General features: G+C 45.5%; 1 protein-coding gene across 1 annotated transcript in view; it reads right to left on the bottom strand.

Annotated features, from left to right (window-relative positions):
* Positions 1–19,939, bottom strand: part of LOC144597970 (adhesion G protein-coupled receptor D2) — a 276,860-nt gene that overhangs the window by 216,311 nt on the left and 40,610 nt on the right. The window contains exons 11-18 of the mRNA XM_078407825.1: positions 18,354–18,450; positions 16,985–17,135; positions 15,925–15,980; positions 11,017–11,143; positions 8,020–8,123; positions 7,440–7,542; positions 6,523–6,676; positions 3,158–3,291 (exon numbers count right to left, since the gene is read on the bottom strand). Coding sequence (XP_078263951.1) covers positions 3,158–3,291; positions 6,523–6,676; positions 7,440–7,542; positions 8,020–8,123; positions 11,017–11,143; positions 15,925–15,980; positions 16,985–17,135; positions 18,354–18,450 — 926 coding nt within the window. The remainder of the gene's footprint in view (positions 1–3,157; positions 3,292–6,522; positions 6,677–7,439; positions 7,543–8,019; positions 8,124–11,016; positions 11,144–15,924; positions 15,981–16,984; positions 17,136–18,353; positions 18,451–19,939) is intronic.

Raw genomic sequence — 19,939 nt, 5'->3', positions numbered from 1 at the left:
AACCAGAACTGCACACAGTACTACAGGAGTGATCTCACCCACACCTTGTAAGGTTGTAACATGATACCCCAACATGATCATGATAAGTCTGAGTAGGAAAATAACTGCAGATGCTGGTACAAATCGAAGGTATTTATTCACAAAAAGCTGGAGTAACTCAGCAGGTCAGGCAGCATCTCTGAAGAGAAGGAATGGGTGACGTTTCGGGTCGAGACCCTTCTTCAGACTGAACTATAATTCTGAGGATAGACACAAAAACCTGGAGTAACTCGGCAGGTCGAGACCCTTCTTCAGATTGAGAGTCAGGGGAAAGGGAAATGAGTGATATAGACGGTGATGGAGAGATATAGAACAAACAAATGAAAGATATGCATAAAAGTAACGATGGTAAAGGAAACAGACAGTCTTTTGTTGTGTGTTAAGTGAGAACGAGTACAGACAATGAGACTCAACAAGACGACTTTGAAGCTGGTATAACCTGGGTGGGGGAGGGATGGAGTGGGAATGCTGCCCAAGTGAAATATAAGCGTGACATTTGTTCCTCCAATTTGCATTTGACCTCACCCTGACAAAGGAGGAGGCCCAGGACAGAAAGGTCAGTGTGGGAATGGGGAGGGAATGAAAGTGTTTGGCAACCGGTAGATCACGAAGCACTAAGCGGACTGAGTCTGAGGATATTTTGTTTTCTGCACCTCAAGTATGCAAAGCGTGAAAAACAAGTACTTTTCCATTTCCCAGCAGAGTTGCAGATAAATCAGGGAATAACCAACCTCCCTTCCATTGTCCATTGTGATTGCAGATCAAAGAGCCGCCTGGGTTGGGCGCCATCTTGGATCTAGCAAAATAGATTAATGCTGCATGATTGCAAAATAGTCAGATCAGGGAGAAATCTACTTTGCAGTCAGGATGTTGGCTGGCTTTAGATCCAGGTGTAAAATCATTCTTGGAATTGATCAATCGTGCAGCAAACAGATGCTGCCTCATCTCTCCTGCCCTCCACATGCGAGTTACCTCTACGTGCTCCCACTTTTTTGTGGGCGCAGCCCAGACCAGCACACAAACCAACCTCCCTTCCATTGACTCCAGTTAAACCTCACGCTGCCTCGGCAAGGCCAGCAGCATAATCAAGGACGAGTCGCACCCTGGCCACTCCCTCTCCCACGCTGTGTGACATAACCCGCCAAATTCTTCCAGCATTCTGTGTTTGTACTATTGTTGCTATTGAGGGCGTGCAGCGTAGGTTTACTAGGTTAATTCCCGGAATGGCGGGACTATCATATGTTGAAAGTCTGGAGCGACTAGGCTTGTATACACTGGAATTTAGAAGGATGAGAGGAGATCTTATCGAAACATATAAGATTATTAAGGGGTTGGACACGTTAGAGGCAGGAAACATGTTCCCAATTTTGGGGGAGTCCAGAACAAGTCAAGTCAAGTCAAGTCAAGTCAATTTTATTTGTATAGCACATTTAAAAACAACCCACGTTGACCAAAGTGCTGTACATTTGATTAGGTTCCAATAGAAAAAAAAATGAAAACATACAGTAGCACGCAAACAGTTCACAGCGCCTCCTCAATGAGCCTCAAACGCTAGGGAGTAGAAATATGTTTTGAGCCTGGACTTAAAGGAGTCGATGGAGGGGGCAGTTCTGATCGGGAGAGGGATGCTGTTCCACAGTCTAGGAGCTGCAACCGCAAAAGCGCGGTCACCCCTGAGTTTAAGCCTAGACCGTGGGATAGTGAATAGCCCCAAGTCGGCCGATCTGAGGGACCTGGAGTTAGAGAGGGGGGTTAGAAGATTTTTGATGTAGGGGGGGGAGTGTCCATTTAGGGCTTTAGAACAAGGGGCCACAGAACAAGGGCCACAGTTTAAGAATAAGGGGTAGGCCATTTAGAACTGAGATGAGGAAAAACTTTTTTAGTCAGAGAGTTGTGAATCTGTGGAATTCTCTGCCTCAAAAGGCAGTGGAGGCCAATTCTCTGAATGCATTCAAGAGAGAGCTAGATAGAGCTCTTAAGGATAGCGGAGTCAGGGGGTATGGGGAGAAGGCAGGAACGGGGTACTGATTGAGAATGATCAGCCATGATCACATTGAATGGTGGTGCTGGCTCGAAGGGCTGAATGGCCTCCTCCTGCACCTATTGTCTATTGTCTATTGTTCCTGTCAACACGCCATGGACCAACTGGTCACACCTTCACCAGGAATATACACACAAAAAGCTGGAGTAACTCAGCAGGTCAGACAGTATCTCTGGAGAAAACGAATAGGTGACGTTTTGGATCAAGGCCCTTCTTCAGACTGAGAGTCAGGGGAAAGGGAAACGAGAAATATAGACAGTGAATTAGAAAGATATAGAACAAATGAATGAAAGATATGCAAAAAAGTAACAATGATAAAGGAAACAAGCCATTGTCAGCTGTGGGCTAGGTGAAAATGAGTTACTGGCAATGAGACTCAACAAGACAACTTTAAAGCTGGTACGAATTGGGTGGGGGAGGGACAGAGAGAGAGGGAATGCAAGTCTGAAGAAGGGTCTCGACCCATTCCCTCTCTCCTAGATGTTGCCTGACCTGCTGAGTTACTCCAGCATTTTGTGATACCTTCGAGAGGGAATGCAAGGGTTACTTGAAGTTAGCGAAATCAATAGTCATGCCACTGGGTTGTGAGCTGCCCAAGTGAAATATGAGGTGCTGTTCCCTTCACCAGGAAGGTTGGGCTAGTCTTGATGAGCGGCACGGTGGCGCAGCGGTAGAGTTGCTGCCTTACAGCGAATGCAGCGCCGGAGACTTAGGTTCGATCCTGACTACGGGCGCCGTCTGTACGGAGTTTGTACGTTCTCCCCATGACCTGCGTGGGTTTTCTCCGATATCTTCGGTTTCCTCCCACACTCCAAAGACGTACAGGTATGTAGGTTAATTGGCTGGGTAAATGTAAAAAAAAATTGTCCCTAGGGTGTGTAGGATAGTGTTAATGTGCGGGGATCGCTTGGCGGCGTGGACCCGGTGGGCCGAAGGGCCTGTTTCCGCGCTGTATCTCTTAAAAAAATTAATTAAAATAACATTTTAAAAAACCAAAGGAGCATTGCAAATTCCAACACATAACTATTCATTGGGCACTGTACTCCCTAGATTTTGAAGTCACTTGATGATCCTTACCATGATGATGAAGATGACTGGCCCAACAAAGGCCCAGATGGCTCCATTGTGGACGTTGAGCCAGCAGTAGCGATCGGCAATGTACTTGTCGTGTGCCGCTGCCAGTGTGATGGTCACTATTAGAACCGGAATACCTGCAATCAAAGCGCAAACCCTCGTCATCAATAATGGCAGGCGTGAGCAAGTTCCAAAGATTAATGTCAACCAGTGGATTGTCATGAGACGATGGGAACAGTCCTTCCATAATCTAGCATACTGTTTGATTAACCTTGACCCCATTGTGAACATTGGACTTTGTCTAAGGAACTGATGCAAGAAGTTGGGCAAGCTAGGACAGGCTTCGTCGCCGTGGGAAAGTTCAGAAGATCATAAGATCATAAGTGATAGGAGCAGAATTAGGCCATTCGGTCCATCAAGTCTACTCCGCCATTCAATCATGGCAGATATCTCTCTCGCTCCTAACCCCATTCTCCTGCCTTCTCCCCATAACATCTGACAAGATGTTATCTATCTATCTCTTCCTTAAATATATCCACTGACTTTGCATCCACACCCTTCTGTGGCAAATAATTCCACAGATTCACCTCTCTCGAACTAAAGAAATTGTTCCTCATCTCCTTCCTAAAAGAACGTCCTTTAATTCTGAGGCTGTGATCTCTGGCCCTAGACTCTCCCACTAGTGGAAACATCCTCCACACCTCCACTCTATCCAAGCCTTTCACTATTCTGTACGTTTCAATGAGGTCCCCCCTCATTCTTGGGCCAGAGGACCCATTTCCAGGCTCTATGATGCACTAAATTGCTGAGAACTATATTCAGTATCTTCCCCTTTCATATAGTTTGAACTGATTGCTTGTGTGTATGACCAGGGGGGCCGTGCTGCCAGATGGAGCTCACTGGAGTGCTGCTCCGACACCCCTGTAAAAAAAACAAAATAAACAGCGGGGATCTTTAACTAGCAGGGAATTTAACAGTGGCACCAGTGACAGCTAAATAATCAACACTGCAACACTGCGTATGATATATCTGATTTGTTTAAACAAAGCTTCTCACTGTACCTCAGGACACGTGACCACAAACCTGAACCAAGCATACTCTGTCATTTTACATATAAATTCTGTGCCTTCCCTGCATGTTAATGAACATAATGTGATTATCCAGAGTTTATTAGGTATAAGAGCACAACAAAAAGTGGATCAGACACATTAAGGTTACCTTTACCATGGATTTGATGCAAGTCTGTACGCTGTGGACGGCTCAATTGTAATCGTGCATCGTCTTTCCGCTGACGGGTTGGCACGCAACAAAAGCTTTTCACTGTACCTCGGTACACGTGACAATAATAAACTAAACGAAGTCTGTGTCCAACTTTCCTTCTCATATATTCAGCGATGACAGGATAGTGTGTCAGAAAATAACTGCAGATGCTGGTACAAATCGAAGGTATTTATTCACAAAGTGCTGGAGTAACTCAGCAGGTCAGGCAGCATCTCAGGGGAGAAGGAGTGGGTGACGTTTCGGGTCGAGACCCTTCTTCAGACTGAATAGACAGGATAGTGTGTCATTCATTCCATTTACTGAAGGAGTTTTAGGAACTTGGTCATATCTCATAGTCATACAACACAAACACAGGCCTCTCTCTCTGGTCCACCTCGCCCATGCTGAGAGGCCCATGCCTACCAATGCTGATCCACTTTGCCTCCTTTTACCCCATATCCCACTTTGACTTTCCTATTGCATGTCTTTCCAACATTGTAATCGTATCTCCTTCCACCACCTCCTCTGGCAGCTCCTTCCGGATACCACAATCCTCTGTGTGAAAACTCACCCTCCGATCTCCTCTACCCCTCACCCTCCCTTTCTTCCCAGCTGTTATCAGGCAACTGAGTCATCGTACCACAACCAGCGAGCAGTGCTGAACTACTATCTACCTCTTTGGTGACGCTCAGACGATCCTTGATGAAGGCTTTATCTTGCAATAAACGTTATTCCCTTGTCATGTATTGAAACGTTGGCTCAATTGTAATCATCTATTGTCTTTCTGCTGACAGGTTAGCACGCAAAGGTTTCTCACTGTACCTCGGTACACGTGACAATAAACTGAACTGAAACTTCTGCTCTCGAAATCCAGACACCCCTGTTCGGCAACCAATCCTCTCTGTGCCCCTTGGAGCTTTGGGACGGACAATAGGGGCCACATTTCTCTGAAAACTCTTTGAAATATCTCACAACCTCAACACTGAACAATTAAATTGAATGGGACCCAGATGGAGAGAGAATTTAAGCATCCATCCTCATCCTCAAGCTTGGACTCATTCTCAATCAGATAGTATACAGTCTTCTCTTTGGAAAAAGGAATTCGTACAAATTGGCCTGCTCTTAATATATTCAGAATACATTCCATATCTCCACTAAAACCATGCAGTTTCATCAGCAACCTTCTCTTACCTCCCCACCTTCTCCCCTCCCACATCCAGGCAGCCGAACAGTTGTACCAGTGATCCACTTCCACCTCATGTGGTCTTGTGTTCACACTGTGTTCTCTTCTACAAATGCCGAATAACTATTGTGGAGCACCTGCATTCTATTCCAGAGAGTGCCCTCGTGTTATGTCCCATTTTAATTCACCATACCACGGCCACTCTAGTCTGTCTCTGGTCCCTACCCTGTGTCAGTGAGTCATAGACACATAGAAACATAGAAAATGAGTGCAGGAATAGGCATTCGGCCGTTCGAGCCAGCACCGCCATTCAATATGATCATGGCTGATCATCCACAATTAGTACTCTGCTCCTTCTTTTTCCCCATATCCCTTGATTCCATTAGCCCTAAGAGCAAGAGAATTGGCCTCCACTGCCTTCTCTGGCAGATAATTCCACAGACTCACCACTCTCGAGGTGAATTTTTTGTAATAAACCTGTCAACTGCACAATTCACATTTTGAACAATCCAGTGTAATGAGGGAATGTGTATAAAATCATGAGAGGAATAGATCGAGTGGATGCCCAGAGTAGGTGAATCGAGGACCAGAGGACATAGGTTTAAGGTGAAGGGGAAAAGATTTCATTGGGATTTGAGGGGTAACTTTTTCCACACAAAGGCTGGTGGGTGTATGGAACAAGTTGCCAGAGGAGGTAGTTGAGTCAGGGATTATCCAAACATTTAAGAAACAGTTAGACTGGTACTGTACATGGATAGGACAGGTTTGGAGGGATATGGACCAAATGCTGGCAGGTGGGACAAGTGTAGCAGGGACATGTGGGCAAGTTGGGCCGAAGGGCCTGTTTCTCACCGTACTACTCTATGCCTCTAAGTGGGGAAACTTTGCTACACATGTAGGACTGTAAAGCCTTTGAGTAACCTACCCCATCCGATGAAATAATAATATTTCATCCTCCGCTCTTCACTCAAGTTGACGGTGACGACTTTACTCCAGAGAAGCAGCCCTTCCACCATCATCCACGCAAACGCGGCCATGAAGAACAGGTGCAGAAGAGCAGTGACTGCCGTACAAGCAGTCTGGAAAAAGATGCAACTGATTACCGTTCTCATTAAGGCAGAGGGGCTTCAGGACAGGAAACATGGAAGTGCAGGGATTGAGGGATATGGTAGTGCAAGGAATGGAGGGATAAGGATCACGTGCAGGCAAACGAGATCGGTTTCACTTTGCATCGTGTTCGACACAGACAATGTGGGCCGTTCCTGTGCTGTTCGTCCTATGTTCTATGTTCGTGACTGCAGAACAAGCTGGAGGCTCAGTTCAATCAGGAGGTTACTGTGGCAGAGTCTGAGTACCATGGCAAGGTACAGGCCGAACTCTGGGACGATCATTGGCAACGGTGCTTCTCCCCGGATCAGCTCAATGCCTTTTACACCCGTATAGAACAGACAAACAAAGCTCATCCACTGCGCATCCCCGCCAACCCCCCCCCCCCCACCCCCCTCACCCCCCTCCCCACCGTGATCCCACGACACGCGGGTTACTCAAAACTGTATTGGTAACTTCAGCGACCGCACTGAGGACAAATTAAGACACAGAGTGCTGGAGTAACTCAGCGGGTCAGGCAGCATCTCTGGAGAACATGGATAGGTGACGTTTCACAGAGTGCTGGAGTAACTCAGCGGGTCAGGCAGCATCTCTGGAGAACATGGATAGGTGACGTTTCAGGTCAGGACAAATTGATCCACATAACATTGTGGTGATGACCAGAATCTGAAATGCCTTTGACATGCTCATGCTTGAAGGCCCTCTGATAAGAGGTGTATAGGAGGCTCGACATACCTTACTGTCTGTTGCCGAGTCACTGCTCAGTAACACGATCTGTGCTGCAATCAGAGCCACAAACAGGTTTTTGTGAATGGAAGTCCGGTCAGACTTTGGAATACTGGAGATTAAAACAAAGACACAAATTACACTCATTTTTGCTGCCTGAGTAAATTATCTGAGTTACTCCCATCCTATCATGTGATGAGAACACTCCCTCGTTTCAACGTACAACAAATCAGCATGAATTATTGAAGGTGGGTGGCATGGTGGCGCAGCGGTAGAGTTGCTGCCTCACAGCGCCAGAGACCCGGGTTCGATCCTAACTACGGGTGCTGTCTGTACGGAGTTTGTACGTTCTCCCCGTGGCCCGCATGTGTTTTCTCCGAGATCTTCGGTTTCCTCCCACACTCCAAAGACGTGCAGGTTTGTAGATTAATTGGCTTGGTATAAATGTAAATTGCCCCTAGTGTATGTCGTGTAGTGATAAAGTGTGGGGATTGCTGGCGGTGTGGACTCGGTGGGCCAAAGGGCCTGTTATCGTGCTGTACCTCTGAACTAAACTAACCACAAAAAGTAAACCTAGTCAAATACTTACTCCAGTACAGTGAAAAGAATCAAGGTCACTACCAGGGCACAGAGCGAAGCCCCCGATCCAATGAACGTCAGTTTGTTTAAAACCGTCTCAGTCTCCACACCCCACTGTACAGGACACAAGAAGAGTATAAATATTCTATAAACTGTTCATTTGAAGAAATATAATACAGTGGACACCTATTTAGAGTTGTTTTATATTCCATATCATTCACACAGAGATAAATACACAGAGAACGTCAATTCCCAGTCACTCCATCCTCACCCCCTCCTTCCATCAGACAAGAGGTACAGATGTGTGAAAATGCACACCTCCAGATTCAGTGACAGTTTCTTCCCAACTGTTATCGGGCAGCTGAACCATCCTAGCACTAACTTTCCATCTACCTCATTGGAGACCTTGGAACTAATCAGACTTTATCTTGCACTGAATGTTGTGCCCTTTACCCTGTATCTGACACTGTGAACAGCTTGATTATCATCATATGTAGTCTTCTTTGACTGGATAGCACGCAACAAAAAGCTTTTCACTGTACCTCGGTACACATGACAATAATAAACTAAACTAAACTAGCACGGATGTCCTTTTAATCACAGTTGTGCCCCTTGGACCATGGTAAATGGGAGGCCATCAGTGACTGACACACGTGCTATCCCTTTGCCCCACATCCCCTGAAGAACCACAAGATTCACACTCTGCTATAATCCTTGTCCAAACATCTCCCACTTCACCCTCTTCGCTGGCTTAGCACCTAAACATTGTCAAGCATTAGAGAACTCTGAATCATAGAGTCATTGAGTGAAACAGCATGGAAACAGGCCCTTCGGCCCAACCTGCCCACACCGGCCAACATGTCCCAACTACACTTGTCTCACCTGCCCACATTTGGACCATATCCCTCCAAACCTGTCCTATGCATGTACCTCACCAACTGTTTCTTAAATGTTGGGATAGTCCCTGCCTCAACTACCTCCTGTGGCAACTTGTTCCATACACCCACCACCCTTTGTGTGAAAAAGCTACCCTTCCAATTCCTATTAAATCTTTCCCCTTCACCTTGAACCTATGTTCTCTGATCCTTGAATCAAATGTTACCAATGTGTACAAAGTGCCTTGTGAACGGTGGCAATCACACAATGTGGCCAACTTTTAAAAATAATTTAAAGGCAATAACAAATAATTTGGAACCATTAAAATACTTGAAATATTGGTGGAGATTTATTGTGAAAGATTCTCTGGTGACTGCAAGGAAATCATACATCAGAAATAAAAAATTCCACTCATTGTTCTAAAATCAATCGACGCGTGTAGATAAACTGGTGCTGTCAACATAGTTTATCCTCATTCGTGCTTCAAACTTCATTAAATGTGGGAAGTGCAGCTTTTCACTGTGTAGCAAACACTTTTCATCCCATTTGCCACGTTCAGTCACTATGTCACTAACAAAGAGCTCCATATTGATCGGTGTGAAATATGTGTAACTGATGCACCGATTACATTGGACCTGCAGGACTTATGCTGGATGGTAAAACTCCCTGCTGCCAAACCATCAACAACATTGAGACACAAAGCTGTGCATTATTTCCAAAGTGTAAAGACTTTCCTAACCAGACCTATCACACAGAAATCGCAATCTCTATGGAGTATAGACTGATTAACACCATTTTTTAAATTAAGGTTCAGAGGAGCAGAATTAGACCATTCGGCCCATCAAGTCTACTCCGCCATTCAATCATGGCTGATCGATCTATCTCTCCCTCTCAACCCCATTCTCCTGTCATCTCCCCGTAACCCCTGACACCTGTAATAATCAAGAATCTATCCATCTCCACCTTAAAAATATCCATTGACGGCCTCCACAGCCTTCTGTGGCAATGAATTCCACAGATTCACCACCCTCTGACTAGATAAATTCCTCCTCGTCTCCTTCCTAAAGGAATGTCCTTTACTTCTGAGGCTATGACCTCAGGTCCTAGACTCTCCCACTAGTGGAAATATCCCCTCCACACCCACTCTATCTTTCAAGTTGAAAGTAAAGTTCCAACAAATCTCACACTTCCCATGTTGTCAAGATTGAAAGGGTACAGAGACAATTTACGAGGATGTTGCCAGGACTAGGGTGTGAGCTATATGGAGAGGTTGAGTAGGCTGGGACTCTATTCGTTGGAGTGCAGGAGGATGAGGGGAGATCTTATCGAGGACTATAAAATCATGAGAGGAATAGAAGGTGAATCGAGGACATGAGGACATAGGTTTAAGTTGAAGGGGAAAAGATTTAATAGGAATCTGAGAGTTACCTTTTTCACACAAAGGGTGGTGGGTGTACAGAACAAGCTGCCAGAGCAGGTAGTGGAGGCAGGGATTTACTCAATATTGAAGAAACAGTTGGACAGGTACATGGATAGGACAGGTTTGGTGGGATATGGACCAAGCGCAGACAGATGGGACGAGTGCAGCTGGGACATTTGGGCAAGTTGGGCCGAAGGGCCTGTTTACACGTTGTATCACTCTCTGACTCTATGACATGACTCAATCAGTAACCAGACTGCAACCTCCGTCTTTGGATTGTTTCTTAATAGACAATAGACAATACACAATAGGTGCAGGAGGAGGCCATTCGGCCCTTCGAGCCAGCACCACCATTCAATGTGATCATGGCTGATCATTCTCAATCAGTACCCCATTCCTGCCTTCTCCCCATACCCCCTGACTCCGCTATCCTTAAGAGCTCTATCTAGCTCTCTCTTGAATGCATTCAGAGAATTGGCCTTCACTGCCTTCTGAGGCAGAGAATTCCACAGATTCACAACTCTCTGACTGAAAAAGGTTTTTCCTCATCTCAGTTCTAAATGGCCTACCCCTAATTCTTAAACTGTGGCCCCTGGTTCTGGACTCCCCCAACATTGGGAACGTGTTTCCTGCCTCTAACGTGTCCAACCCCTTAATAATCTTATACGTTTCGATACCATCTTGGCCTTGCCCGTTCGTTCGTTTGCAGACCTGTATTTCTGTGAACTGCATCAACACGGCAAAGTTAGTTGTGTGGCTGCAGAAACAGACGGTGATGTCAGACTCGGCCCGGACCACGTGACAACCTTGACTTGACCATCCGACAAAACGGCCGTCTCTGAAATAAACAGAATGAAAACACTCACGCTTGGCAGATCCGCAACGCCAAAGCCAAACATATTCAGATAATCAAGTACACGTTACACAGGCAAACGTGTTGTTACATTAATAGTTAACTGCAAAGCAGACTGATATTGGAATAGAGTCTTACAGCAGAGGAATCTTATAGAAACGTACAAAATTCTTAAGGGGTTGTACAGGCTAGATGCAGGAAGATTGTTCCCGATGTTGGGGAAGTCCAGAACAAGGGGTCACAGTTGAAGGATAAGGGGGAAGTCTTTTAGGACCGAGATGAGAACGTTTTTTTTCACACAGAGTGGTGAATCTGTGGAATTCTCTGCCACAGAAGGTAGTTGAGGCCAGTTCATTGGCTATACTTAAGAGGGAGTTAGATGTGGCCCTTGTGGCTAAAGGGATCAGGGGGTATGGAGAGAAGGCAGGTACGGGATACTGAGTTGGATGATCAGCCATGATCATATTGAATGGCGGTGCAGGCTCGAAGGGCCAAATGGCCTACTCCTGCACCTATTTTCTATGTTTCTATGTTTCTATGGAACATCCCCTAATGTCCACTCATCGATATGAATCCCATTTACAGCACTTGCTCCACAGCCTGGGGGCCTTGACAAGTGTTGATCCCGAATCTTATTAAATGTTGGGCCTCTTTAATTAAATAACATTTAGTAACAGCCCTGGCAGCCCTTTAAGTTTATTTAAATTAACCACAATGTCACAGAATTAGGAGGGTCATAGATCTATGTGGGAAGGAACTGCAGATGCTGGTTTACTCTGAAGATAGACCCAAAATGCTGGAGTAACTCAGTGGGACAGGCAGCATCTCTGGATAGAAGGAATGGGTGACGTTTCGGGTCAAGACCTCCTTCAGATTGAGAGTCGAGGGGCGACACAGAGATATGGAAGGGTAAGGTGTGAAAACAAAACTTTAAAGGGGACGAAGGTCAAGGAAAATGTAGAATGGATCATTGTTAGCTAGAGGAAGGTGGCAGTCAGATTCGTCAGAGAACTAGGATGGGGGAGTCCTCCCCCCCCCCCCCCCCCCCCCCCCCCCCCCCATTCCTTCTCTCCAGAGATGCTGCCTGTCCCGCTGAGTTACTCCAGCTTTTTGTGTCTATCTTCGGTGTAAACCAAAATCTGCAGTTCCGACCTACACAGGAGAAAAGTCACCCCCTGTTCCTCCTCTCTCCACTTCCAGTGGTCCTAGTTCAATTGGAACGATATATTTTCCTTTATTTGCTCACGGCAACAAAAGATTGGATGGGAAAACCTAGTTTATTCTCACAGCAACGATTTCAATGGCATGAGCAAATGTAGAAAAACAAAAATGGACACTGGAGTGCTGGAGTAACTCAGCGGGTCATAGAAACATAGAAACATAGAAAATAGGTGCAGCGGGAGGCCATTTGGCCCTTCGAGCCAGCACCGCCATTCATTGTGATCATGGCTGATCATCCACAATCAGTAACCCGTGCTTGCCTTCTCTCCATATCCTTTGATTACACTAGCCCCTAGAGCTCTATCTAACTCGCTTTTAAATTCATCCAGTGAATTGGCCTCCACTGCCTTCTGTGGCAGAGAATTCCACAAATTCACAACTCTCTGGGTGAAAAAGTTTCTTCTCAGCTCAATTTTAAATGGCCTCCCCTTTATTCTTAGACTGTGGCCCCTGGTTCTGGACTCCCCCAATGTTGGGAACATTTTTCCTGCATCTAGCTTGTCCAGTCCTTTTATAATTGTATACGTCTCCATAAGATCCCCTCTCATCCTTCTAAACTCCAGTGAATACAATCCCAGTCTTTCCAATCTTTCCTCATATGACAGTCCCTCTATCAAAGGGATTAGCCTCATGAACCTACGCTGCACTGCCTCAATAGCAAGGACATCCTTCCTCAAATTAGGAGACTAAAACTGCACACAATACTACAGATGTGGTCTCATCAGGGCCCTATACAACTGCAGAAGAACCTCTTTACTCCTATACTGAAATCCTCTTGTTATGAAAGCCAACATGCCATTAGCTTTCTTCACTGCCTGCTGTACCTGCACGCCAACTTTCAGTGACTGGTGTACAAGGACACCCAGGTCTCGCTGCACTTCCCCTTTATCTGCTTCCGCGATTTTGCCGCCAAAGTGGACAACCTCACATATATCTACATTATACTGCATCTGCCACGCATCTGCCCACTCACTCAACTTGTCCAAGTCACCCTGCAACCTCCTAACATCCTCTTCGCTGTTCATACTGCCACCCAGGTTTGCAAACTTGCTAGTGTTACTTCTAATTCCATCATCCAAATCATTAATATATATGGTAAACAGTTGCGGCCCCAACACTGAGCCTTGCGGCACTCCACTCGCCACTGCCTGCCATTCTGAAAAGGACCCGTTTATTCCTACTCTTTGCTTCCTGTCTGCCAACCAATTCTCTATCCATGTCAACACTCTACCCCCAATACCATGTGCTCTAATTTTGCTCACCAATCTCCCATGTGGGACCTTTTCAATGGCTTTCTGAAAGTCTAGTTACACTATATCCACTGGCTCTCCTTCATCCATTTTACTTGTCACATCCTCAAAAAATTCCAGAATATTAGTCAAGCAGGATTTCCCCTTCATAAATCCATGCTGACTTGGACCAATCCTTTTACTGCTATCCAAATGTACCATTATTACTTCTTTAATAATTGACTCCAGTATCTTCCCCACCACAGATGTCAGGCTAACAGGTCTATAATTCGCCATTTTCTCTCTGGCTCCTTTCTTGAAATGTGGGATAACATTAGCTACCCTCCAATCCACAGGAACTGATCCTGAATCTATTGAACATTGGAAAATGATCTCCAATGCGTCCATGATTTCTAGATTCACTTCCTTGAGTCCCTTGGGATGCAGACCATCAGGCCCTGGGGATTTATCAATAGATAATAGACAATAGACAATAGGTGCAGGAGTAGTCCATTCGGCCCTTCGAGCCAGCACCGCCATTCAATGTGATCATGGCTGATCATTCTCAATCAGTACCCCGTTCCTGCCTTCTCCCCATACCCCCTGACTCCGCCTTCAGTCCCATCAGTCTACCCAATACTATTTCTCGCCAAATGCAAATTTCTTTCAGTTCCTATATCGCCCTAGATCCTCTGTCCTCTAGTACATCTGGGAGATTGTTTGTGTCTTTCTGAGTGAAGACAGATCCAAAGTACCTGTTTAACTCTTCTGCCATTTCCTTGTTACCCGTAAAAATTTCACCCGTTTCTGCCTTCAAGGGACCCACATTTGTCTTTACTAATCTTTTTCTCTTAACATACCGAAAGAAGCTTTTGCTATCCTTCTTTATATTCTTGGCCAGTTTCCCCTCGTATCTTTTCAGCCCGTATTGCCCTTTTTGTTACCTTCTGTTGTCCTTTGAAAGTTGCCCAATCCTCTGGCTTCCCGCTACTCTTTGCTATGTTATACATCTTTTCTTTTAGTTTTATTCCATCCCTAACTTCCCTTGTCAGCCACGGTTGCCTCCTACTCCCCTGAGAATCTTTCTTCCTCTTTGGAATGAAAAGATCCTGCGTCTTCCGGATTATGCCCAGCAATTCCTGCCATTGCTGTTCCACCGTCATTCCTGCTTGGATTCTTTTCCAGTCGACCTTGGCCAGCTCCTCTCTCATGCCTTCATAGTCCCCTTTGTTCAACTGCAACACTGACACTTCCGATTTAACCTTCTCCATCTCAAATTGCAGATTAAAACTAATCATATTATGGTCACTACCTCCAAGTGGTTCCTTTACCTTGAGTTCCCTTATTAAATCTGGTTCATTGGACAACACTAAATCCAGAATTGCCTTTTCTCTGGTAGGCTCCAGTACAAGCTGCTCTAAGAATCCATCTCGGAGGCACTCCACAAACTCCCTTTCCTGGGGTCTAGAACCAACCTGATTTTCCCAGTCTACCTGCATATTGAAATCGCCCATCACCACAGTGGCATTACCTTTGCTACATGCCAGCTTTAACTCCTGCTGCAACTTACACCCTATATCCGGGCTACTGTTTGGGGGCCTGTAGATAAGTGTCTTCTTATCGTTACAATTCCTCAATTCTATCCACAGTGACTCTACATCGTCAGTTCCAATGACTCCCCTCGCAAAGAACTGAATTCCATCCCTCTCCAACAGAGCTACCCCACCTCCTCACCCACCACCCCACCTCCTCACCACCCCACCTCCTCACCCACCACCCCACCTCCTCACCCACCACCCCACCTCCTCACCACCCCTCCTCACCACCCCTCCTCACCACCCCACCTCCTCACCACCCCACCTTCTCTGCCCACTCAGCAGGTCAAGCAGCATCTGTGGAACATGGATAGGTGACGTTTCACAGAGTGCTGGAGTAACTCAGCGGGTCAGGCAGCATCTCTGGAGAACATGGATAGGTGACGTTTCGGTTCAGGACCCTTCTTAACACTGTTAGGAGGGGAGGGCAAAGAAAACTGGAAGAGAAAAGGAGCAGAACAAAGCATGGCAGGTAATAGGTGAACAGTAGGCAGATGTTTATCAAAACCCCCTCCCCTGTCATTGTCTATCAAAAGTCCCCATGTTCCTGCCCAGATTACTTGGGTAAACCATTCCTCAGGCACTAGTTACTGACAGAATTAGATCAAACATTGATCAGCTACAGTCAAGCACAGGAATGATGGGGGGGAAATGAGCTGTTGACCTTTGTTACGTCTGCACTGAATACAATAATCAGCGCTGACCAAAGTCTGGTACTTACTGAAGACTGAAATTCCAAAACACACATGCAGGGGTGGCGAATTTCGAAAATCCAACCTTAAAATGAGAAAATAAACAGTTGGTCAAACGGGGCAAGCTGTGTGCCAGGTTTCATTCACACTAGAAAGGACTCCAAAATCTCACAACATTGAACTGCAAATGAGTTGTTGGTTGGATGCTGCTCATTTGATTTATGGTCCTAAAAATGGGTTTTACCCGCTGGTTTTAATCCCCATTAATATTTTAAAATTCTGTTATTTTTCAACAATAAACATTTTGAAGCTGATTTACAATATTCCAGGCTAATTTCGCATTACATTCATCCACATGCTCCAGTCCTGTTTTGTAACCAATTTAAAAAACGTTTTATTCTCCCCTTAATTGTGATTTTTCATGCATGTCTATTGATTAGTGCTAGTGTCAGGGATGAGAGGGAGGAGGCAGGAGAATGGGGTCAGGAGGGAGAGATAGATGAGCCATGATTGAATGGCGGAGTAGACTTGATGGGCCGAACGGCTTAAGTCTACTCCTGTCACTTGTCAACACCTCACATTTTATATATGTGGAGATTGGTGGTGGGAGGGAGGGAGGGGGTGGGAATGGTGCTGTCTTTGCCCTTGTCTTTGATTGCCTGCTGATACCAGCCCTCTCTGCCTCCTTCATTCCTGCCATTGTGCACGCCATCAAATCTATCCGAGAACGGAATGCGTGCAACCAAAGGTTCAGCTATTTTAATCGGCCAGAACTATAAACTTTATTATTATTATTATTATTATTAATCCCATTTAAGTATTAATCAGAGAGTTGTAAATCTGTGGAATTCTCTGCCTCAGAAGGCAGTGGAGGCCAATTCTCTGAATGCATTCGAGAGCTAGATAGAGCTCTTAAGGATAGCGGAGTCAGGGGGTATGGGGAGAAGGCAGGAACGGGGTACTGATTGAGAATGATCAGCCACGATCACATTGAATGGTGGTGCTGGCTCGAAGGGCCGAATGGCTTACTCCTGCACCTATAGTCTATTGTCTATAATATTCATTTTGAGGAACAGTCTGTTTGCTTACCACAGGGCGATGTGACAGAGAGTATTGTACAGCTGTGGGGATGTTTCTTGCTCTGACTGGATCACGTACAGTCGATGAGATTACAGCTGTTTGAAGCTGGCTTGCTTGCAAATTGGAATCATAATAGATGAAGTTGTATTGGCTGCTTTCACTGCAAAAGTTATACAGATTAACCCATGAAATTCACTGCGTTTAAATTTGCAATGAACAAAATAGTTCAGTTGAGTTGCCATGTTAATGTCATGTTTATCGAGGTACAGTGAAAAGCTTTTTGTTGAGTGCTATCCAGTCAGTGGAAAGACAATACATGATTACAATCAAGCCATGTACAGTGTATAGATACATGATAAGGGAATAACGTTTAGTGCGAGGTAAAGCCAGTAAAGTCCAACCAAGGATAGTCCGAGGGTCACCATTGAGGTAGACAGTAGTTCAGCACTGCTCTCTGGTTGTGGTAGGATGGTTCAGTTGCCTGATTACAGCTGGGAAGAAACTGTCCCTGAATCTGGAGGTGTGTGTTTTTACACGTCTATAACTTTTGCCTGATGGGAGAAAAGTGAAGTGGCCAGGGTGCAGATTATACTGCTGGTCTTGCCAAGGCAGCCTGAGGTGTAAATAGAGTCAATGAAAGGGAGGATGGTCTGGGCTGCTTTCACAATTCGCTGCAATTTCTAGCAGTCTTGTGATGGGTCTGTCACTAAACCAAGCTGTGATGCATCCTAATAAAATGCTTTCTATGGCGCATCTGCAGACGTTGATGAGAGTTGTTGGGGACATACCACACCTCTTAAGCCTTCTAAGGATAGTCCAAGGGTCACCATTGAGGTAGATAGTAGTTCAGGACTGCTCTCGGGTTTCTCGGTCATGGTTTCTCGGTCATGGTTTCTCGGTCATGGTTTCTTGGTCATGGTTTCTTGGTCATGGTCTCGCGGTCATGGTTTCTCGGTCATGGTTTCTCGGTCATGGTTTCTCGGTCATGGTTTCTCGGTCATGGTTTCTCGGTCATGGTTTCTCGGTCACGGTTTCTCGGTCATGGTTTCTCGGTCATGGTTTCTTGGTCATTGTTTCTCGGTCATGGTTTCTCGGTCATTCTTTCTCGGTCATTGTTTCCTGGTCATTGTTTCTCGGCCATTGTTTCTATATGGGTAGTCCAGGTGAAGTTGTTCATGATATTGACTTCTAGGAATTTGAAGTGTTCAACCATCTCTACTTTGGCTGTAAATACATTTACCCTGGGTCCCAACTTTGGCTATATTTGGCTGTTTTTTCCTGATATTGTAGTGATAAATCAGTCTGCTATTTCACTTTAAAAATCATCAATGATAGAATTAACAAATTTGTTCTGCATTATTTATAAACATAACCTTACCTTTTTTCTTTCCTCCCAGCCACCAATAAGTTGTGAGGTGCCAAATGATTTTCTACACTACGGTAGTAAACGTGTATAAATATCAATTCATTGTACCCTAGAAACGAAAGAGAAACAGTAACTCACTTTGCAATAACACACAATGATTTACCTGGAATAACAATCATTTATAACGCAGCATAACAACAGCACAAAACCTGTGGAGAGGATCAGTTCCTCCAGACGCTGCCTGACCCGCTGAGTACCTCCTGCATTTTGTGTTTTGCTCAGGATTCCAGCATCTGCAGTTCCGTGTGTGTCCATCACCACTGGACCTACCAGAATGTATCAGGAGGCATCACAGCTTGGTTTAAGGAACAACTCCATCCAAGCCCCCAAGAAATTGCAGCGAATTGTGGACGCAGCCCAGACCATCACACAAGCCAACCTGTCTTCCATTGACTCCATTTATACCTCACGCTGCCTCGGCAAGGCCAGCAGCACAATCAAGGATGAGTCGCACCCTGGCCACTCCCTCTTCTCCCCTCTCCTATCGGGCAAAAAGTACAGAAGTGTGAAAACGCAAACCTCCAGATTCAGGGACATTTTCTTCCCAGCTGTTATCAGGCAACTGAATCATCCTACCACAACCAGAGAGCAGTCCTGAACTACGATCTACCTCAATGGTGACCCTCGGACTATCCTTGATCGGACTTTGCTGGCTTTCTCTTGCACTAAACATTATTCCCTTATCGTGTGAGTATCTATACACTGTAATGGTTCAATTGTAATCATGCATTGTCTTTCCGCTGACTGGTTAGCACGCAACAAAAGCTTTTCACTGGACCTCAGTTCACGTGACAATAAACTGAAACTGATGTAGAGAATGTTAGTGGTTGGTAACTGGAGTCAAAGATAAATAATAGACACAAAATGCTGGAGTAACTCAGTGGGACAGGCGGCATCTCTGGATAGAAGGTATGGGTGACGGTTTGGGTCAAGACCTTTATTCAGATAAATGAATTCAAAGACATCCTTCTGACATAAGTATTCCTCACTCTGTCTCATTGCTCATTCATGAGGTTTGGATATCAACAATGTCAGCTTTCATTGCCCATCAGTCCCGAAGCGGTGAAGATCCCTGGGTGGACCTGAGGTCACACATCGCCCAGACCACATTGGATTCCTTCTCTGACACACCTGCGCCTTCACGACAATCCTGCAGTTTGGTGCCCCTTGTTACTCAGGCAGCTTTAGGATTTAACCAGAACAAGCGGTTTCCTAGCTTTAAGTCCCCAGTGTTGCTCAGAGTTGAATCCATGACCAGGTCAGTGGCCCAGATTGCTGTCTGCTCATCCAGTAACTGGAGCTCTGGACCACATAGCCATTATTCTCAAGAGTGGGAATCCCAAGTTCCCTTTGGCTCACCATGTGCAGACAGCCAACATATCTAATAAGGAATGAATAAACCAGTACTTAATAAATTCGCTGCATCCCTCGATATCTTTTGCCCTGAAGTACAGCAAACCAAACTCAAGCAGTGTTTAGTTTGGCTTAGAGATACAGCCCGGACCGACCGACCGAGTCAGCACTGACCAGTGATCCCT

Source organism: Rhinoraja longicauda, chromosome 11, assembly GCF_053455715.1.
Source record: "Rhinoraja longicauda isolate Sanriku21f chromosome 11, sRhiLon1.1, whole genome shotgun sequence".
Taxonomy (NCBI): domain Eukaryota; kingdom Metazoa; phylum Chordata; class Chondrichthyes; order Rajiformes; family Arhynchobatidae; genus Rhinoraja; species Rhinoraja longicauda.
This window is presented reverse-complemented; position numbering and strand designations above follow the sequence as displayed.